We start from the raw sequence: 20,790 nt of genomic DNA on the forward strand, positions 1-20,790 counted from the left end.
AAGTTCTTTATAATCTCCCCCATGCTTAAGAAGGTTCTTTGTAATTCTCCCCAACCTTGAGAATGTACTTTGTGATATCCACTCCCTGTCCCTGAAACTTTGCTCTTAACTCCACCGCCTATCCCAAAACCTATAAGAACTCATGATAATCCCACCACCCTTGCTGACACTCTTTTCGGACTCAGCCCGCCTGCATCCAGGTGAAATAGCCTTGTTGCTCACACAAAGCCTGTTTGGTGGTATCTGCACATGGACACATGAGACACCAGTTTCATACACCCCAGTCCTTTGCAATGTTTAGGGTTCACACAAGAAGCCACTAAAATGCAAATATGTCATCTGTGACCAGGAACCAAGTTGGCATCTGGCAGACACTGACACATTTATCAGTCTGATGTGCAGACAACCAGGTGCCTCCCAGAGGCCTTCAGGTAAGGTGCAGGAAGTACCAATTCTGAGCTGACACAGTGGGATGTATCTTGGCCAGCGGTCAGGACTCTGGGGACAACCAGCTCCTACACAGCCCATCAGGCTGCAGGGACCAGCCATGACAAAGGCGGTCCACGGAGGCCTCGCGGCGCGTTGCAGGCGATCACACCAGAGTCTCCTTCTCGTTCCCCTCGGCCCTTCCTAAAACCTGCTGGCTCAGGTCCGAACAATCGTAGCTGGACAGGTGGTGCACAACGATGTTAATTTTAATCCTATCTTTTTCATCAGGGTATCTGTCAGTTCCCCAGTACTTGTGGGCTGGGGAGTTGGCCAAACTGAGTGAAAACTTGAAATGTCTTTTTGTTCTTTTCCGTTCAGCCAGTTTAAGTTCCATGCAATCTTTAAGCTAGAAGGCTAATAATACAATTCTCTGCTTGCCCTTTTCAAAGGCACTTCAGCTTATAAACTCCATATCAGACATCCAAGCCCAGAAGACGCCACAGGCTTACAGGCACAGTCAGCGGACCCAGCCTGGGCTGGATCTCCCCTTGCAAGGCCCCCAGGTAACACCCGCGCGCTAGCGCCGGGCCCCGGAGATCACGTCCCGTGCGTTGGGAGGCGGAGCCACGGGTTCTGACGTCACGTGGCCGCGCCCCTGCCGCCCAGTTATCTCCCGCGCCGCCCGCCATTTTGACTTCAGTGTTTCGTTTGCGGTCGGCAGCGTTGGGGGAACTGACTTGCTCCGCAGGCGCGAGGCTGGGTACAGGGTCTATTGTCTGTGTTTGACTCCGTACTTTGGTCTGAGGCCTTCGGGAGCTTTCCCGGGGCAGTTAGCAGAAGCCGCAGCGGCCGCCCCCGCCCGTCTCCGCTGCCCCGGCCCGGGGGGGGACCAACCCCTAGTCACGCCCCTCAGCGCTCGCCACTCTCTTCTCTGTCGTTGGGTCCGCATCGTATTCCCGGAATCAGACGGTGCCCCATAGATGGCCAGCTTTCCCCCGAGGGTCAACGAGAAAGAGATCGGTGAGGATTGGGACCGTGGGTGGGCGCGTGAGGGCCGGGGAAAGGCAGGGACTCCCCGGAGGAGGTTTAGGAGGAAGCGACTCCGAGGTGCGCCAGGGCCAGCCCAAGAGCGAGGAGGAGGAAGCCGCCTCGATAGGAGTTGGTGGGGGTTGGGAGGGGGCGGGTAAACGCCACCGACGTGGATGCAGCACCTACTGTGCTTCCTCGCGGTTAGTGTGCGGCTGGGGCGGGCACGGACCCCGGTTTCTTCGTCGGAGGTCCGCGCAGGGCTCTTGTCCTGGGAGTTCCTGGCTCAGGACTTGACTGTCGAGTGGACAGGGAAGGGCCACTCAGGGGCTTTAGGTTTACAATGGGGAAAAGTAAACTTGTGGATTCCGAGCGGTAACGAAAGGAGGGGGTCCTCGTGTGTACCAACCACACTTAGATGAGAAATGAGACGGAAGAGGTCCCAATAGCCTGGCAAAAGTAATACGGTATTTTAAAAAATGTTGTGGCGTTAAGAAACGCAGCGGTTCGGGGGAGGAGACTTTCAGAATTATCTTTCAAACACATAAGGGAGGAGCTGGGCGGTTGGGTGGAGTGACCGAAGGAAAGCTTTTGTGCGGAAGAGGAAACTCTGGAAAGGCTTTTCTGGCTTAGTGTGTACCCCTGGCCGGCCGAGTAAAGGGCAATTAGTGTTGAAGGTTGTGCGTCCACACCTACTTAGTGGTTAAATAATGCACGTCGCATTATTTAAATCCTCTTTTAAAGTAAAATAACTGGAACAACGTTTGATGGTGTGGGGGTGCTGTACATTGGCTGACACACTCAGCAAACACTGATCTTACTGTGTTAAGTAATAATTAGCTGTGGCCACTGAGCAGAGAGCATTTACATTTTCTTGAAGTGAATGTGTGCCTTTACTAAGTACAAGGAGGAGTTATTTCTAGAGAAGGAAAGAGGCTGAAGTAGCCAAAACGCCCACTCTTTTCTTGGTGGGTGAATTTTTATATCTAGAAACAGCTGTTTTAGAATTCTGGACTTTTGTTGTCTTAGGGATGATTGATTAGGAAGGGACTTTAACCCTGGTTTTAATAACCATTTTTAAAGATACAAACACAGAAAAAAAGGAAAAAAATTGCAGCAGAGTTCACACAGAAAAAAGAAAAAAAAGATGCAAAGAACACAAAATTTGTGTCCAGTTATTATTTTAAGTGTATTTTAAGACTAGAAAGTATATCGCGAAGTGGGAAAAAGAACTCAAAAGTTCTTATCAGTTCAGTGGGTTTTTCTTTTACTTACTTCACTACACCATAATGTTATAGACGAGTAATCTGCCTTTTTTTTTAATCTGTATTTTACTTTCATCGTGATAAACCATTTTGAAAACTTTCCGGTCCTGTTTTTTGTTTGTTTGTTTGTTTTTTCTTTTGAGACGGAGTTTTTGCTCTTGTTGCCCAGGCTGGAGTGCACCATCTTGGCTCACTGCAACCTCCGCCTCCCGGGTTCAAGCGCTTCTCCTGCCTCAGCCTCCCGAGTAGCTGGGATTACAGGCATCGCCTCCACACCCGGCTAATTTTTGTGTTTTTAGTAGAGATGGGGTTTCTCCATGTTGGTCAGGCTGGTCTCGAACTCCCGACCTCAGGTGATCCGCCCGCCTCTGCCTCCCAAAGTGCTAGGATTACAGACTTGAGCCACCGCGCCCGGATTTCCGGTTCTGTTTTCTAAGAGATGGATAGCATACCTACATAAAGTAGAACCATCCACTAAGTGTTCCCCCGCCAGCCCCTGGTTTTCTTTTCTTTTCTTTTCTTTTTTCTTTCTTTTTTTTTTTTTTCGTATTTAAGTCTCAGTGTTATTTCCTGGATATGGTATAAAAAGTTACTAGTACAAGGTTAAACATTTCTCCTGTGTAGCTTTTTAAATCTATGATTAAGGATTTACGTTTTTTCTTTTCTTGGGTGTTAATTAAAAGCCAAGCCAAGTTTAATTTCTTGAGGACATACAGAGAGTAGAGGCAAGATTCCATGAATGATCAAATAATTCTGTATAATGCTACTGCCCTCTTTCGCAAGGCACAGCCATAGATTGTCCGTTTCTGGTAATGAAATTTTAGGGAGGAATGTAAAGGAGCTAAATCTGATTTGCTTGGTTCAGCAGTGACTCAGATGATATGTTATTATTTTACAGATATTAATAATGTAGTGTTGTATCTTATGGCTGATTTCCCGTGGCAGGCAGCCTTTCCCTTAACAAGGTCATTAAATCATACATTTCTGTAGCTAACATTAAACAGTTACAGATAATGTAATAAAGGTTTAACTTAAAAATTTTTTTTCAAAGCACTTTATTACAAACTTTGTGCTAGGTTTATAAAATTGTGCCAGTATTTAAATTGAGCGCTTAAAACGTTTTATTAAAGTGCCAAAGGCAATTTGATATACCTGTTATCCAGCAAAGAAACACAATCAAGACAATTATTAGTAATTTTTAACAGATTAATGCATTTATTTGGCGGGTTTTATAATGGCTCTATTTCTTGAGTTTGTATATATTTGAGAATTATGTTATAAATATGTTATTATTTCATTTTCTCTGCTATCCGAACCAATTTTTTAGTAATTGTTACCACTCTTTTGCTTTTTTTTTTTTTTCCTTTTGAGACTGAGTCTCGCTCTGTCGTCCAGGCTGGAGTGCAGTAGTGCAATCTCAGCTTACTGCAACCTCCACCTCTCAGGATCAAGCGATTTTCCTGTCTTACCCTCCCGAGTAGCTGGGATTGCAGGTTCATGCCACCACACCCGGCTTATTTTTTGTATGTTTAGTACAGACGGGGGAAGGGGGGTTTCACCGTGTTGGCCAAGCTGGTCTGAAACTCCTGACCTCAGGTGATCCACCCTCCTCGGCCTCCCAAAGTGCTGGGATTACAGGCGTGAGCCACTGCCTCCGGCCTACTCTTTTTTTTTTTTTTTTTTTTTTTTTTGAGACAGAGTCTTGCTCTGTCACCCAAGCTGGAGTGTGGTGGTGAAATCTTGGCTCTCTGCAACCTCTGCCTCCTGGGCTCAAGCAATTCTGCCACCTCAGCCTGGGACTACAGGTGCATGCCATCACACTTGTTAATTTTTAAAATTTTTTGTAGAGACGAGGTACTCTATATATCCTAGGCTGGTCTCAAACTCATGGGCTCAAGTGATCCATTCACCTTGGCCTACCAGAGTGTTGGGATTACCAGTATGCCTGTCCTATTACCACTGTACACAAGGCGTTCCAAGATTGTGGTCAAGGTAGAAGAAAAATATAGAGTAACCTTAAAATACAATCTAGACCAGGCACGGTGGCTCATGCCTGTAATCCCAGCACTTTGGGAGGCTGAGGCGGGCAGATCACCTGAGGTCAGGAGTTCAAGACCAGCCTGGCCAACATGGTGAAACTCCATCTCTACCAAAATATACAAAAATTAGCTGGGCGTGGTGGTGGGCACCATGATGGTACATACCTATGATCTCAGCTACTCGGGAGGCTGAGGCAGGGAGAATTGCTTGAATCCAGGAGGCGGAGGTTGCAGTGAGCAGAGATCATGCCACTGCACTCCAGCCTGGGCAACAGAGCAAGCCTCTGTCTCAAAAAAAAAAAATAAATAAAATAAAATCTTGTATGAGAAATTTAGTCTCTCTTATGCTTGCTAAGGGAGAGCTTAATTTTAGTCTCATTTACTAGATGTTCTTGAAATTGAATGCAAGGGCTGTTCCTCATCGTATACAAGTTACATAAATATTCTCTGTAGAGACTTTTAAGTTGAATTTTAAACTTGCTTCCCTTATATGTGAACTTAGCTTTTTTTTTTCCCTCCTAAAATTTATGAGTTTTAAAAGATAGATGTGGTTAAACAAGAATCCAAGTTAAAAAAAAAAAATATGCCTGATGCAGTGACTCATGCCTTCATCTCCCCACTTTGGGAAACCAAGATGGGAGGATCGCTTGAGGCCAGAAGCTGGAGACCAGCCTGGGCAACATAGCAAGACCCTATCTATAAAAAATTGGGTTTTTGCCGGGTGTGGTGGCTCATACCTGTAATCCGAGCACTTTGGCAGGCTGAGGCAGGTGGATCACGAGATCAGTAGTTCAAGACCAGCCTGACCAACATGATGAAACCCTGTCTCTACTAAAAATACAAAAAATAATAATAACAATTAGGGTGTGGTGGTGCATGCCTGTAATCCCAGCTACTTGGGAGGCTGAGGCAGGAGAATTGCTTGAACCCAGGAGGCGAAGGTTACAGTAAGCCAAGATCAAGCCGCTGTACTCCATCCTGGGTGACAGAGCAAGACTCTGTCTTAAAAAAAAGGAAAAAAAGTTTGTTTTTGTTTTTTTAAGTTAGCCAAGTGTGGGGGCATGTGCCCGTAGTCCCTGCTATAGCTACTCAGGAGGTTGAGGCAGGAGGATCATTTAAGCCTACGAGTTTGCCTCTGCACTCCAGCCTTGGCAACAGAGCAAGACCCTGTCTAAAAAAATTAGGCAGGCAGGGGTTGCAAATTCAGAGGCCAGGCATATAAAGAACCCTGGTAAAAGGAACAAATAAGGCTGTGGGTTTGGAAAAATATAAGGAAACCTGAGCAGCATGCTGTTTCTGAAATCATTTGTATGTTAAAAGTATCTGCAGGCATTTCAGGGTCACTAAGTTTGTGAATTTTGTATTAAGAAAGTTATGTGGCTCACACCTGTAATCCCAGTACTTTGGGAGGCTGAAGGTGGGAAGATCACTTGAGCCCAGCAGTTTGAGACAGCCTGGGCAACAAAGGGAGAACCTACCTCTACAAAAATAAAAACATTAACTGGGTGTGGTGGTGCATGTCTGTGGACCTAGCTGCTTGGGAGGCCGAGGCAGGAGGATCACCTGAGCCTGGGAGGTCGAGGCTACAGTGCCCCGTTATTGTGCTACTGCACTCCAGCCTGGGTGACAGAGTGAGGCCCTGACTCAAGAAAACAGAAAGTTACGTGACTGCCAGTAAAGTTAATGTCATCTTAAGCTGTGCTAATACGGGGTGGGCGGGTGGGTGAGGGACTCTGCAGCTTTGATTAAACCACACCTGAAGTATTGTGGTTAGTTCTGGGTGCCACTTTGATGAGGGCCACTACTAACTAGAATTTATCCAGAAAGGTATGATGAAGTTAGGATGGGAAATGGACTTGAAACCATGTGATCTAAGGTATGATTGGAAGGATAGAGATCTTTTAGCCTGGTAAAAAGATTTCATTCATGGCTATCTTCAATATATAAATGCTATGAGGATAGCAGTAGGCTTATTCTCTTAGGTCAGAATCAGTACTGAGTGGGTAGAGTGGTAGGAGGAAGACTTTGAGTCATTAAAAGCCGTCTCAGTTGCACCAAAATAGTGTAAGCCTAATTATGAATATCATAAAAACCACACCTATTTGTTAAGGTGTCAAGAGTTGGGCAGATAACATATTTAAATCACTGTAGAATGGGAGCATAAATGTGTGCTTTCATATTCATTCAATAAATATTTACTGAGCACCTGTCATATGCCAGGTGCTATACTAGCTATTGTCGGAGCATACATTCAAACTGAACAAGTACGTTTTGGGGGGGGGGTGTGTATGTGTATGTGTATGTATGTATGTATGTATGTGTCCATGTCCAGGTTCTCTAACTATAGCAGTGTAAGTGGTTCTTACATGAACAGCAATACATAGACTATATTAAAGGTTAGGTGTTGGAAAGTTTAAACCAGAAATACATAAAAATATATTATTATACACTGTGCAATTGACCAGACAACTGACCACAAAATAGATAATAGGGAAAATTAAGACCAACCCAAAATACGTGATACACTAATAAAGAAGCTCCTTTCCCCAAATTGAGGAAATTCTAACTGAGTTTGCATGCATACATTGCAGTATGAGCTTGTTGATCATACTTGTTAAATATGGAAGTAGTATTCTCCATATACTCTGGTAATATGCCAATTTTTGTTAGGAATACAAAATTTTAGTAATCTGAATTTAAAATTGTCCATTTTTTGTCCTTAAAAAACAAAATACTTCCATTTTTGAGTCAGTGTAAGGCCCATTAGGAAGACTCTTAAGGACCACTATTTGAGAATCAGAAATATAATGCATTTTGGTTTTCTTTCTTTCTTTTTTTTTTTTTTTTAATGACAGAGTCTTCCTTTGTCACCCAGTCTGGAGTGCAGTGATGCAGTCTTGGCTCACTGCAATCTCCACCTCCAAGGTTCAAGCAGTTCTTATGCCTCAGCCTTCCAAGAAGCTGGTATTACACGCATGCTCCAGCATACCACCATGCCCAGCTATAAGCATTTTCTTTTATTTTAGCTTTTTTCTTTTTGAGACGGAGTCTCACTCCACCCAGGCTGGAGTACAGTGGCACTTTCTTGGCTTATTGCAACCTCCGCCTCCTGGGTTCAGGCAATTCTCTTACCTCATCCTGGGATTACAGGTGCCCACCACCACGCCCAGCTGATTTTTGTATTTTTAGTAGAGACAGGGTTTCACCATGTTGACCAGGCTAGTCTCGAACTCCAGACCTCAAGTGATCCACCTGTCTCAGCCTCCCAAAATGTTGGGATTACAGGTGTAAGCAACTACACCCGGCCTATAATGCATTTCTAAAGCACTGGTTGGACTAGACAACCTTTAAGTCTCTTCTAGTTCTGAGGGTTTTGTGATTTTTATGACCTGGGCCTGAAAAGGATACAAATATTTGTTTGGATAGCATGTTTTATAGTGCTTTCCTTTGAGTAATGGTGTAATATTGTATTTTATAGTGAGGTATAGTTTTTGAAAGCTAAGAAATTTAATTTGGAAGATACTTTTCTTGCCAACTAAGTTTAATTTCTTGCATTTTAAATGTTAATAATTTGATGAGAACATAATACAATGCAAAAGTTAGGACTTTTATCATTGTTAAGGCTAATTGGTCATCACATTATTATTACTTGACCAGTTTTTTTACTGAAACTTTCTTAAAAACTCTTGTATTGGGAAATTTTAGGGAAATCACTTTATCAAAACTTGGAGATAGTCATTATCATTAAGGAGTCTTCATATACTGCATACCCCCGGTTAGAGGATGGAATGCAGAACTCATTATACTTTGCATAGAAGGGGGAAGAAACTCAATCCCAAAGTAATATGGAAGCAGTCTCACATGTATTGTTGGTTATATATGATATCAAGTATTTTTATTTTTCCTTTTAGTGAGATCACGTACTATAGGTGAACTTTTAGCTCCTGCAGCTCCTTTTGACAAGAAATGTGGTCGTGAAAATTGGACTGTTGCTTTTGCTCCAGATGGTTCATACTTTGCTTGGTCACAAGGACATCGCACAGTAAAACTTGTTCCGTGGTCCCAGTGCCTTCAGAACTTGTAAGACTTTTTCTTTTCTGTATTTTTTATCTATTTGTGGAATTTACTATTTTCTCTCAGTGTAGGGTAATAAAAACATTTTGATATTTAAGTTTTACTTTATAGATGGTGTTGTGAGTTTTAGTCATGGGCTGAATATATTTATTGGAAATTTTGTGTAAAGAATTCTTTGGGCCGGGCGCAGTGGCTCAGGCCGGTAATCCCAGCACTTTGGGAGGCCAACGCAGGCAGATCACTTGAGGTCGGGAGTTTGAGACCAGCCTGGCCAATATGGTGAAACCCCATCTCTACTGAAAATACAAAGACTAGCTGGGCATGGTGTGGCACACCTGTAGTCCCAGCTACTCAAGAGGCTGAGGCAGAAGGATTGCTTGAACCCAGGAGTCGGAGGTTGCAGTGAGTCGAGATAACACCACTGCATTCCAGCCTGGGTGACAGAGCCAAACTCTGTCTCAAAAGAAAAAAAGAATTGTCTGATCTTATTTATACATTAAGTTTTTCTGTACATTAAAGTCAGATTGTGTCTAACAAATGCATATATATAGTATTGTGCCAGAGCAGGTGACTTCTGTGATGTGAAGCTTTTTGGATTCACTTGGATTTTATAACATGTTGTTGGATAACTCTGATGCATAGTAGTAGAGACGGGTTTTACCATTTTGGCCAGGCTGGTCTCGAACTCCTGACTTCAGGTGATCCACCCTCCTCAGCCTCCCAAAGTGCTAGGATTACAGGCGTGAGCCACTGAGCCTGGGCTTTTGTTGTTGTTGTTTTTGTTTTTAACGGACTTATGGTCCCTCTGCTTGGGGTAAATTGAGTTTGGATGTTTGTTGAATGTTTTTCTAAAATGTATAATATGCTATATTGGATCTTTCCCTGTTTTTTTTGTATCTAGTAGACCTTCATGGTTATAGTCACTAATGTTCTCATTATGTATTACTTGAGGTCTAGAACCTATGGGAAACTGGTCATGGTTTGAGGATTTTTTTTTCTCCCTTAAGGCAATTTTCTGATATCAGCTTGACCATATCTTAAGTTACTGGGGTTTTTTTGTTTGGTTGGTTGGTTTTTGCTTATTTATATTTGTGTTTTTAGGTTGAAGGGAGCACCAGTTGATACGGTGGTTTTTAGGAAATTTTGGGAGGCAAATAAGTTATAATATAAATTGCTTTATTGTTGAACTTACTAGTCAGTCACTGAGAATTTCTATTAATGACCTGAATTTATTCGGTCCTTCTCTCGTAGTTCAAATATCAACCTTTCCCTTCCTATCTATAGGATTCTATTGTTATTTGGTGTCATTATAATAACATTGAGGTTATTTTAACAAACGGTTGTAATTATTCAATGTCCAGAGGAGTCCAGAGTGAATAATAATACAATTTCCATCTGACTTCCCCCACCCCAGTCTCTTGCATGGCACCAAGAATGTTACCAATTCAAGCAGTTTAAGATTGCCAAGACAAAATAGTGATGGTGGTCAGAAAAATAAGCCTCGTGAACATATTATAGACTGTGGAGATATAGTCTGGAGTCTTGCTTTTGGGTCATCAGTTCCAGAAAAACAGAGTCGCTGTGTAAATATAGAATGGCATCGCTTCAGATTTGGACAAGATCAGCTACTACTTGCTACAGGGTTGAACAATGGGCGTATCAAAATATGGGATGTATATACAGGTATGGATTCATAGTTTTTAAAGCAAATGTATTATTTTGTGATGCAGGGCACTACTCATAGGCACTGGAATTAGGATTTGAGGATTTCAGCTTACTGAAAAGCAAGAATTGATGGCATAAGTGTGTCTTTATAATTGACCTGAATATCACCTTCTTCAGCTCACCATTTTAATTTAGGAAAATGATAGAGTTCATATTGCTTCATCACTCTTTAGAGAGTAGTATAGTAGGAAAGGCTTTTCTAGGGAATGTTTAATTAGTTGTCCTTTATAACCTAGTTACTTAGTTAATGACTGACATGTCAAGGTGTTTTCTTTGTACTTTTTCAATGATTAATAGCTTAGAGGTTTTCAAGGTAAATCAAATTTCAACAATCATTATCTCAACTTGGAAAGGTTTAGTGAAAGTTTAGATAGGTTGAGAAGTTAAATTCTTTGGGCAACTAAAAATCAATGTGTTGCTTATTGCCTAAAACACTTTCTGGCATATAATATTACTCAAAAATGTAAAGGATTTTTAAAGAAGCATTAAAACAACATGTACATTAGAACATAACAAGTGATACTAACATAGGTGATAATGAGTCAAAATCTGGGTTCTTGAAAACAGTAAGATGAACACGTAGATTTTCTTAGAAAACAAAGCTCTTACAGTATTATTTAAATACATTTTTTTCACTGGGATCATGTTAGAAAACTAAAGTTGTTGTGGGATAACATGTATCTTTTGGGGAGCTTAACTTTCCTAGGCCAGGGAAATAACAAGCAAAGAAATAATTTGATTTTATATTTTAAAGTTCATGCCTGTAATTCCAGCACTTTGGGAGGCCAAAACTGGGGGATCACTTGAGCCCAGGAGTTCTAGACCAGCCTGGGCAACATGGTGAGACTCCATCACTACAAAAAAAAAAAAAAAGCGAGCCATGGTGACTTGTAACTATAGTTCCAACTATTTCGGAGGCTGAGGTAGGGGAATTGCTTGAACCTAGGAGGTTGAGGCTGTAGTGAGCCAAGATTGTGCCATTGCACTCCAGCCTGAGTGACAGAGTGAGACACTGTCTCAAGAAAAATAAGAACAAAACAAAAACATATTAATACTGTCTTTTTTCTCCCTTTTCTATCATATTTAGGAAAACTCCTCCTTAACTTGGTAGATCATACTGAAGTGGTCAGAGATTTAACTTTTGCTCCAGATGGAAGCTTGATCCTGGTGTCAGCTTCAAGAGACAAAACTCTCAGAGTGTGGGACCTGAAAGATGATGGTATGTCTTTTTTTCCAAGCTATGAACTAGGATTCGTTTCTTGATATTACTATTGAGAGGTATTGGGAACATTTGGGGCATTTGACTTTAAAAATGGCATGTGATCAAAGTTCCTTTTCTCTGCCTAACATTTTGGCTCCTTTCCTGAATAGATCAAAGAAAAACATAAACGTGACCCAGAATAGGAGCCAACAGTTATTCGAAGTAAATGATCTGATATTATTCAGAAACTCATAGATCTGTATCAACTATCTGAGGACCAAATATGGATCAGATTTAGGGTTTTATGGAACCAGTCTGTTTATGTCCCCTTAGGGAGGGTTATTAACTTATTGCATTGGCTTAGGGAAAATTTAGGTAGATCTTGAAGTAACTTAGTATCTAATAAAATTTTAATTAAAACATATGACCTACATGCCAGAATTTATAATATGTAAATATTAGTAAGCATTATAATAAATTGGCTAGGTTAAGAAATACTTTTATAAAAAGTGAAAGATTTACTGTCCAATACAATAGAAAGATATGTTGGTGTCAAGTACTCACCTTTCTCTAAGCCTTACAAAGTTTTGGAGATGCTACCTCATTTGAGATGAGCATCTCTTCCCCTTTCTTAGTCCCTAATGAAAGAGTTTATATGTTTAGCTAAAACCTTAAATTTAAGGTCTGTTGGTGCTCTAACAGCCTCAAGCTAGAGGTTAACAGGCTTGCCTAGGGGTAATAAAGCTTTAATTGAATTAGTAGGAAACAAAACCCTCAGATCTGGAAATGTTCCAGCTGATAAATAGTAACCATTCCTTAATAAAGTACTATGCTAACATTAACAAGTCATGAAGGACCTTCTCTGCGTTTTATCTGCTCAGCCGTTGAGGTGCAAAGGGATCCCAACAATTGAAATATTTTAATAATTTTTATTTTCTTTTGCATATCGAATGATGCTTGCTTATCTCAAACTAATTTCAGCAATGTACATGTTTTAAGAACATAGGCTTAGTAAAATATAAGCTCCAAGATAGTGGAGTCCTTGCCTTATTTCCAGCTATATCCTCAGTGCCGGCATAGGGCCTGGCATGCATAGGCACTCAGTAAGTTTTTGTAAAACTAAGAGTTCAGTATACTTAAGGATAGCTGTGTGCTGTGGGCATAATACACAAGGACTTTGGAGTGGGTTGTAGGTTTTCAAAAAGGAAGAATGAAAAGGCATTTTGAAGATGGTCAAGTTTCTTAACTTTTAAAATAAGGGGATTGAACTAAAAATTTGGTCTTCTGTAGATGGGGTGGGGCTAGGGTGTCCCAGACTTTTTCTGTCACTTAGGCTGGAGTTCTGTGGTGCCATCTCAGCTCACTGCAGCCTCTGCCTCCCAGGTTCAAGTAATTCTTGTGCCTCAGCTTCCCAAGTAGCTAGGATTACCGGCATGTGCCACCATGCCTGGCTAATTTTTTTAATTTTTTTTTTTAGTAGAGATGAGTTTCACCCTGTTGGCCAGACTAGTCTCGAACTCCTGGCCTCAAGCGATCCACCCACCTCAGCCTCCCAAAGTGTTGGAATTACAGACAAGAGCCATCGGGCCAGGCCCCAGACTTCTTCTTGAAGTGCTAGATGTTAAATATTTGAGGCTTGTGAACCATGCTCTCTGCTGTAGAGCACAACGTAAACACGTGGACAGGATTGTGTTCCAGTAAAATTTAAAATAAGCAGCTGGTGTATGTCAGTAACCCTTGTTACAGATAAATTACTTTCAGCTATAAATGTTTGTGATCCTTTGATTTACTGCTGTTTTGAAATACTGCTCATTTGAAGTGGATTCTAGGGTTAATACAGATTGTTTCTTTTGTTCAGGAAACATGATGAAAGTATTGAGGGGGCATCAGAATTGGGTGTACAGCTGTGCATTCTCTCCTGACTCTTCTATGCTGTGTTCAGTCGGAGCCAGTAAAGCAGTATGTGTCAAAGTTCTTGTACATTAACTGTGAATTGGATTATGATAATGTGTGCATAATCATTTTAAATCTAAGTAACCTATGAAGTTTGTGCTCGGTGTCATGAATATTTTAAATGTTTTATTTCATGATGGGGGAGAATTTGCATGAAGGAAATTAAATATAGTTATTGATTGCCAAGTGAGAAGTTGGATTGTTTTTAGAGATAATAGAAAATGAGGGGCATATTAGGGTTTTCTTTTTTGTTTGTTTGTTTGTTTGTTTTTTTGTAAGTCTAGAAAAGTTTATGTGCTGTAGAAGAGATCTAGTCTATATGTTAAGACATTCCCTTGCTAATTATTTTCTTCTCTGTTGTTCTATTTTTTTGGTCCAGTTTGCTGTTTTTAAAGTTTTGAGTCCCAGCTGGTCCTGTACATTTAACTGAAAAAAAGTAACTTAATATAAAAATAGCACTCATGTATGTCCTAGAGTTAAGTTATAGGTGAAATTTGATACTGTTTGTCTTATATAGCATACCTATAGACAGCTTAAGTAAAGTGACTGTTAAGAGGGTTATGCTTATTGATGAACTCTTTTAGTTGTTTACCATTTCTAAGTTAGTGTAGTTAAATTGATCTCAGTAGCTAAAAATATTTATAAAATGGTTGAAGTCCAAATACATGTGATAATTACAATACACTTTGAATTAATGGGGGGTGGGAGACTAGTTGAAATACATTTTATTTACCCAAGGAGTATGTTAAAATGATAGTTATAAATGTTGGAAGTTTAAAACAAGATACTCAGTTTAGTTCTTTACAAATCATAAGAAGAACAAAATTAGATGTTGACATTGCTATTTTAGGCTGTGTGTTTTCCATATGCTTCTTGCTTTCCCTGTCACAGGTGGTGGCAGCAATATTGGTGTGATTGAGGTTATGCTGGCACCACTCGCACACAGGCGCACAATGGTGTTAGCTGGGCAGAAAGAGTGGCATCTCTGGCTACCGGGCTGGGGGCGACCTTTACCATAGGATGAAGTAACCTTGCATTCGGCTGCAAGGTGTACTGTACGTACACAGGTGCTGGTCGATGTCCACTTTCTGCTTTTCTTTCTTTCTTTTTTCTTTTTGAAAGTAATTTTCCCCACAGTAAAATTCACTGACTCCTGAGTAAATTGATTTTCCAGTTTTATGGATTTGGGAGTCTGACAAGTGAAACCAATTTAATATAAAGTGTTTGGCTTTCAAATGGTTTCTCTGTGCTGTTTTTTGGAATTCTTTAAAATTACAGAGATACCTTACATCTTTGATTCATTTTAAAATTTGTACTTATTTTCTTTTAGAAATAATGTATTATGTCTGTGCAGAAAAAAAAAAAAAAAAAAAAAAAAGCAAAAAGGATTGCTTTACTCCAAGAGGAGAGATTGTCTTATTAGGATAAACCTCCAAGCTCACATTTAATATAACAGACTGAAGTAAACATTAGAATCCTATTTAGAGCTATTCTGCACAGTTAACTACTGATCTTTAGAATCTAAAATTGTATGTGAACTTATTCTTAAATAATTGAACCGTTTTATACTTCAAATGACTTATGATTGTGGTCAGTTTGGGAAAAATAAGATGGTTAAATTTTGATTTATTGAAATGTAATTGTATTATTTTCATAAAATAGCATTTTCATTTTGTAATGTGGTTTAACATCCTTGTTGTTTGCCAAAGAAATTTCATTTGGCTGTGAATATTCTATTTGCTTGCAGTATCTGTTTCTCTTCCTAGGCTCAAGTTGGTGACCCAAGCCTATTGTAAACAAGTGATTATCTCAAAGGGAGATGCCAATGGAGTAACAATTTGTTAACCTTACGTTTTCTGTCTGTATATTTTTTTAAAAATCTGGTAGTTTCTGGAAAAAAAGAGAAGGGGGTTTGTAGTACTTAACCCTATTTATTTCCGTATATTTTAGTTAATTAGTTTTTGGAATAAATGGATTTCAGTATAGCTTTGTGGTTAAATTGCATTGCCTTTATTTTATGTTTAGGCTTATTTTTAAATTAACATTTAACAGAAACATTTGAAATAGAATTTGCATGTCTGTCTTAATTAACTTAAAGACTGATTTTAATCTGACTATGACACTGAGTGTATTCTTTAAATTACTCATAATTTATAATGCTTAATATAATCTTAATTAAATTTAGCAGTTTTAGTTTAAGATGTGCCATTTTGTCCTCTGTGTGTCTGAATGAAGCTATAACATTTGCCTTTTTATTGCAGGTTTTCCTTTGGAATATGGATAAATACACCATGATACGGAAACTAGAAGGACATCACCATGATGTGGTAGCTTGTGACTTTTCTCCTGATGGAGCATTACTGGCTACTGCATCTTACGATACTCGAGTATATATCTGGGATCCACATAATGGAGACATTCTAATGGAATTTGGGTGGGTACAACATGAATTATTTTAGTCTATAATTCATCTCTGCTTATCAAGTTATGTGAATAATTTAATTAGAATCACCAACATATGAAACCTAAAATTACAGTCTATTGTAATTTAAAATGTTGGCATTATTTAAGCCCTTGACTAATGGAAAGCGTTAGACATAAATTCTGAAAGTAAATTTGGCTGTCTTGATACAAGTCTTGCTGCTTAACAGTACCCAGCTATCTATAGAAGTACTAATTATGTTTAGAGTTTTTGTTGGAGAAAAACAGTTAAAACCAAAGTTGGACTTAATCTTACTATCCTAAATCATAAAAAATATATATATATATATATATTTTTTTTTTTTTTTTCTGAGACAGAGTCTTGCTCTGTCGCCGGGCTAGAGTGCAGTGGCGCGATCTCAGCTCACTGCAACCTCCACCTCCTGGGTTCAAGCAGTTCTCCTGCCTCAGCCTCCTGAGTAGCTGGGACTACAGGCGCATGCCACCACACCTAGCTAATTTTTGTATTTTTAGAAGAGACAGTTTCACCATGTTGGCCAGGATGGTCTCAATCTCTTGAACTCGTGATCCACCTGCCTCGGCCTCCCAAAGTGTTGGGATTACAGGCGTGAGCCACTGTCCCCGTCCATAAAATATTAATTCTTTTCAGGTGACTTTTAATTTGGATGTATCATTTCTACTCAATCTTCTCAGTTATATTAACTAAGGCTACTTTAAACACTATTCAAAGACAGATGTACTTTGTACCTGGGTAATTTTGTTTTCTTGAAGTGACTGATATCCACTAAAAACATGTATTTGACCTCAGGCACCTGTTTCCCCCACCTACTCCAATATTTGCTGGAGGAGCAAATGACCGGTGGGTACGATCTGTATCTTTTAGCCATGATGGACTGCATATTGCAAGCCTTGCTGATGATAAGTAAGTATGTGCATTATAGCTTGACTGACTTACCTTTACCTTTTACATTCTTAAGCCTTAAAGCCTTTCTGCAGTTAAGAGTTTCAGTATCTCTTCCTCAACACGAGCCCCTGGGAGATTTTGTTGTGTCTTAAAGAATATCAGCCAGAACAATTATCTGTGTAAACTAAAGATAATGCATGCCTCTCCCTGTGTTTCTTGTTTAACTTGTTTAGGCATAGTGGGTTGATTTTTAGTCAGCTTTTAGCCCAGCTTATAGAGATTTTTTAAAGTAATGTCTTAAAGGTTGAAGCAAAAGGAAATTTCTAAAGTGAAACAAATAATAAAACCAAAAGAATTACAAATAAATAATAATTTGTATCCACCACGATTGAGACTAGAATGTGAAAGAAATATCACATGAATGAGATGTGCTGCTTATTGGTAAGAAGCAGAAACTAGTTGCAATCATCTCATTTTCACATCCTTTTATCATTACAGTGTTCATGCGTATAGCATTGAGTAGTTTGGTAACATCAATTCATAAGGCAACTCTTCTTTTTCCAGAATATTGGCAAACATATGGAGAGAGGTGTTTTTTTTGTTTGTCCGCAACCATTGTTTTCCTGTTTGCTCAGATAGATTCTGCATATTAGTTCTCTGCTGTATTTGTAGACACATTCAGCCTAGGTGAAAAGCTTTTTTTCCTTTCCTGTTTTTTTGTTTGTTTGTTTTTTGGAGACAGGGTCTTGCCTCGTTGCCCAGGCTATAGTGCAGTGGCAAATCACATCTCACCACAACCTTGATTTTCTGGGCTCAGGTGATCCTCCCACCTCAGCCTTCTGAGTAGCTTGCACCACAGGGGTACACTACCACACCTGGCTAATTTTTTAAAAAAATTTTTTGTGGAGACACAGGCTCCCGATGTCGCCCAAGCTGGTCTTAAAGTCCTGGGCTCAAGCAGTCCACGCACTTCAGCCTCCCAAAGTGTGTGGGATTATGGTTGTGAGCTACCAGGCTCACCTAGCTTTTAAAAATGTCTTGGGAAAAGGGTGAAACAGACTAGAAGTTGATTGTATTGTAAGTGTAGGAAAGTAAGGAGAAAGCTTCCAGGTGTGAACATTCTAGGTTTGAACACTGGGAAGGAGGAAAGGCAACCATGCATTGTAGTCTCTTAAGTGAAAGTTTATCCAGTTTACCAACTGGTATTATAGACCTTAAAATATTTTATAATTGTATAAATCAAGTTACAATAATTGCCTGTTGGTGTGATTTGTGTATTTTGTGACTCATAACTCAATGGTGTTTCTTTCTACATTTTAAAAAAGTTGCTTTTACCTTCATTTTCTACAGGATAACTAAAAAATTTATTTTGTTTTCAGAATGGTGAGGTTCTGGAGAATTGATGAGGATTATCCAGTGCAAGTTGCACCTTTGAGCAATGGTCTTTGCTGTGCCTTCTCTACTGATGGCAGTGTTTTAGCTGCTGGGTAAATATATTTTTCTCTTTTTTTTTTTTTTTTTTTTTTTTGTGAGATGAAGTCCCCCAGGCTGGAATACAATGGTGCAATCTCTGCTCACTGTAGCCTCCGCCTCCCAGTTCAAGGAGATTCTCTTGCCTCAGCCTCCCGAGTAGCTGGGACTACAGGTGCACACCACCACTCCTGGCTAATTTGTTTGTTTGTTTGTTTGTTTTTCCAGTAGAGTCGGGGTTTCACCATGTTGGCCTGGCTGGTCTCAAACTCCTGACCCTGACCTCAAGTGATCTTCCCGCCTCAGCTTCCCACAGTGCTGGGATTACAGGCTTGAGCCACCACACCTGGCTTTCTTTAAGGGGCAACTTAAGGTGGCTTTTAGCAGCTAGTAGTTTATTGTTAGTAAAATTCTAATAAGTGTTCTTATATAGTAGTGTTACCTTGTTATAGAATACATCATTGGTTAGTTCTTCCTAGTTGGGTTTTAGTGTGAAGTTTGTGACTCCAGTACTCACATGTATTGGATGATAGTTGTTTGAGCTGTAGCGACATTGAAATACATATACCTGGGTGACTAACCATGTGCTTTGTTTCTGTTTAGGACACATGACGGAAGTGTGTATTTTTGGGCCACTCCACGGCAGGTCCCTAGCCTGCAACATTTATGTCGCATGTCAATCCGAAGAGTGATGCCCACCCAAGAAGTCCAGGAGCTGCCAGTTCCTTCCAAGCTTTTGGAGTTTCTCTCCTATCGTATTTAGAAGATTCTGCCTTCCCTAGTAGTAGGGACTGACAGAATACACTTAACACAAACCTCAAGCTTTACTGACTTCAATTATCTGTTTTTAAAGACATAGAAGATTTATTTAATTTGATATGTTCTTGTACTGCATTTTGATCAGTTGAGCTTTTAAAATATTATTTATAGATAATAGAAATATTTCTGAACATATCAAAAATAAACTTTTTAAAAGATTTAACTGTGAAAACATATACATACATGTATATATTTAGATATAAGCTGCTATATGTTGAGTGGACCCTTTTGCTTTTCTGATTTTTAGTTCTGACATGTATATATTGCTTCAGTAGAGCCACAATATGTATCTTTGCTGTAAAGCATAAGGAATTTTTAAATTCTGGGACACTTGAGTTAGATGGTAAATATTGTCTTAAGAAAGTTGAATTGGGTGAGGTGTGGCAGCTCATGCTTATAATCCCATCAGTTTGGGAGGCTGAGGCGGGCAGATTACCTGAGGTCAGCAGTTTGAGAGCAGCCAGGCAAACATGACGAAACTCTGTCTCTACTAAAAATACAAAAAAAAAAATTGACCAGGCGTGGTAGTGCGCACCTGTAGTCCCAGCTACTTGGGAGACTGAGGCAGGAGAATTGCTTGAACCCAGGAGGCGGAGGTTGCAGTGAGCCAAGATCACACACTGCACTCCAGCCTGGGCAACAGAGCGAGACTCCATCTCAAAAAAAAATAGTTGTGTTGCCTCATACAAAATGTATTTGGTTTTGTTGGAGAGTGTCAGACTGACCTGGAAGTGAAACACAGTTTATATACAGGGAAAGGATTTTATTATCCTTAGGAGTGTCATCCAAGACATAGAGCTTGAATGTGACATTATTTAAAAATAACAACAAAGAAGGCAGAGCCAGGATATAACTAGAAAAAGGATGTCTTTTTTATTACTCCCCCTCTAAACACTGCTGCTGCCTTAATTTTAGAAAGCAGCTTACTAGTTTACCCTTGTGAAGTATTATAAATTGTTGTGAATTTGAAAAGTCCATCTACTGTATTATTGCTAAATATGTTGTTTGTACTAAGGGACAATTATTTTAAGACCATGGATTTAAAAAAAAAAAAAAAAAAAAAAACTATGTTTCTGCAGGGGATGATATTGGTGAGTTGCCAAAGAAGCAATACAGTATATCTGCTTTTGCCTTCTGTTATCTTACCTGCAGATATTAAGAATGTATGCATTATGTAAAATGCTCAATTATATATTTTTGTTGAGTTTTTTTAATTAAAGACTTGTAAAACAGTATATTGCAAATGTTTCTTAAATAGGTTAGGTGGAGTACTTTCTATCTGTCTCCATTGTAAGATTGATGGTACACCATGGGCAAATCAAGCAAAAAGGACAATGAAGAAAGAATGCAGGACTCAGGCGCTGCTCTAGAGTTCATACAGGGCTCCCCGAGTGCAGCAACTCTTATGGTGGTTTTGTTTTTGGGAGAACTGTTGTGATAATG

At 39.8% G+C, this 20,790-nt stretch overlaps 1 protein-coding gene across 1 annotated transcript; it reads left to right on the top strand.

The window, feature by feature from the left end:
* Positions 1–1,035: 1,035 nt before the first annotated feature.
* WSB1 (WD repeat and SOCS box containing 1) lies at positions 1,036–20,582 on the top strand. The gene is made up of 9 exons (XM_009189901.3): positions 1,036–1,449; positions 8,671–8,839; positions 10,248–10,516; positions 11,646–11,777; positions 13,618–13,718; positions 15,974–16,146; positions 16,963–17,076; positions 18,438–18,545; positions 19,132–20,582. Exons 1-9 carry the CDS (start codon positions 1,410–1,412, stop codon positions 19,289–19,291), a joined length of 1,266 nt encoding a protein of 421 aa, XP_009188165.1. The 5' UTR covers positions 1,036–1,409; the 3' UTR covers positions 19,292–20,582.
* The last annotated feature ends 208 nt before the right edge of the window (positions 20,583–20,790 follow it).

Source organism: Papio anubis, chromosome 17 (assembly GCF_008728515.1).
Source record: "Papio anubis isolate 15944 chromosome 17, Panubis1.0, whole genome shotgun sequence".
Taxonomy (NCBI): Eukaryota; Metazoa; Chordata; class Mammalia; order Primates; family Cercopithecidae; genus Papio; species Papio anubis.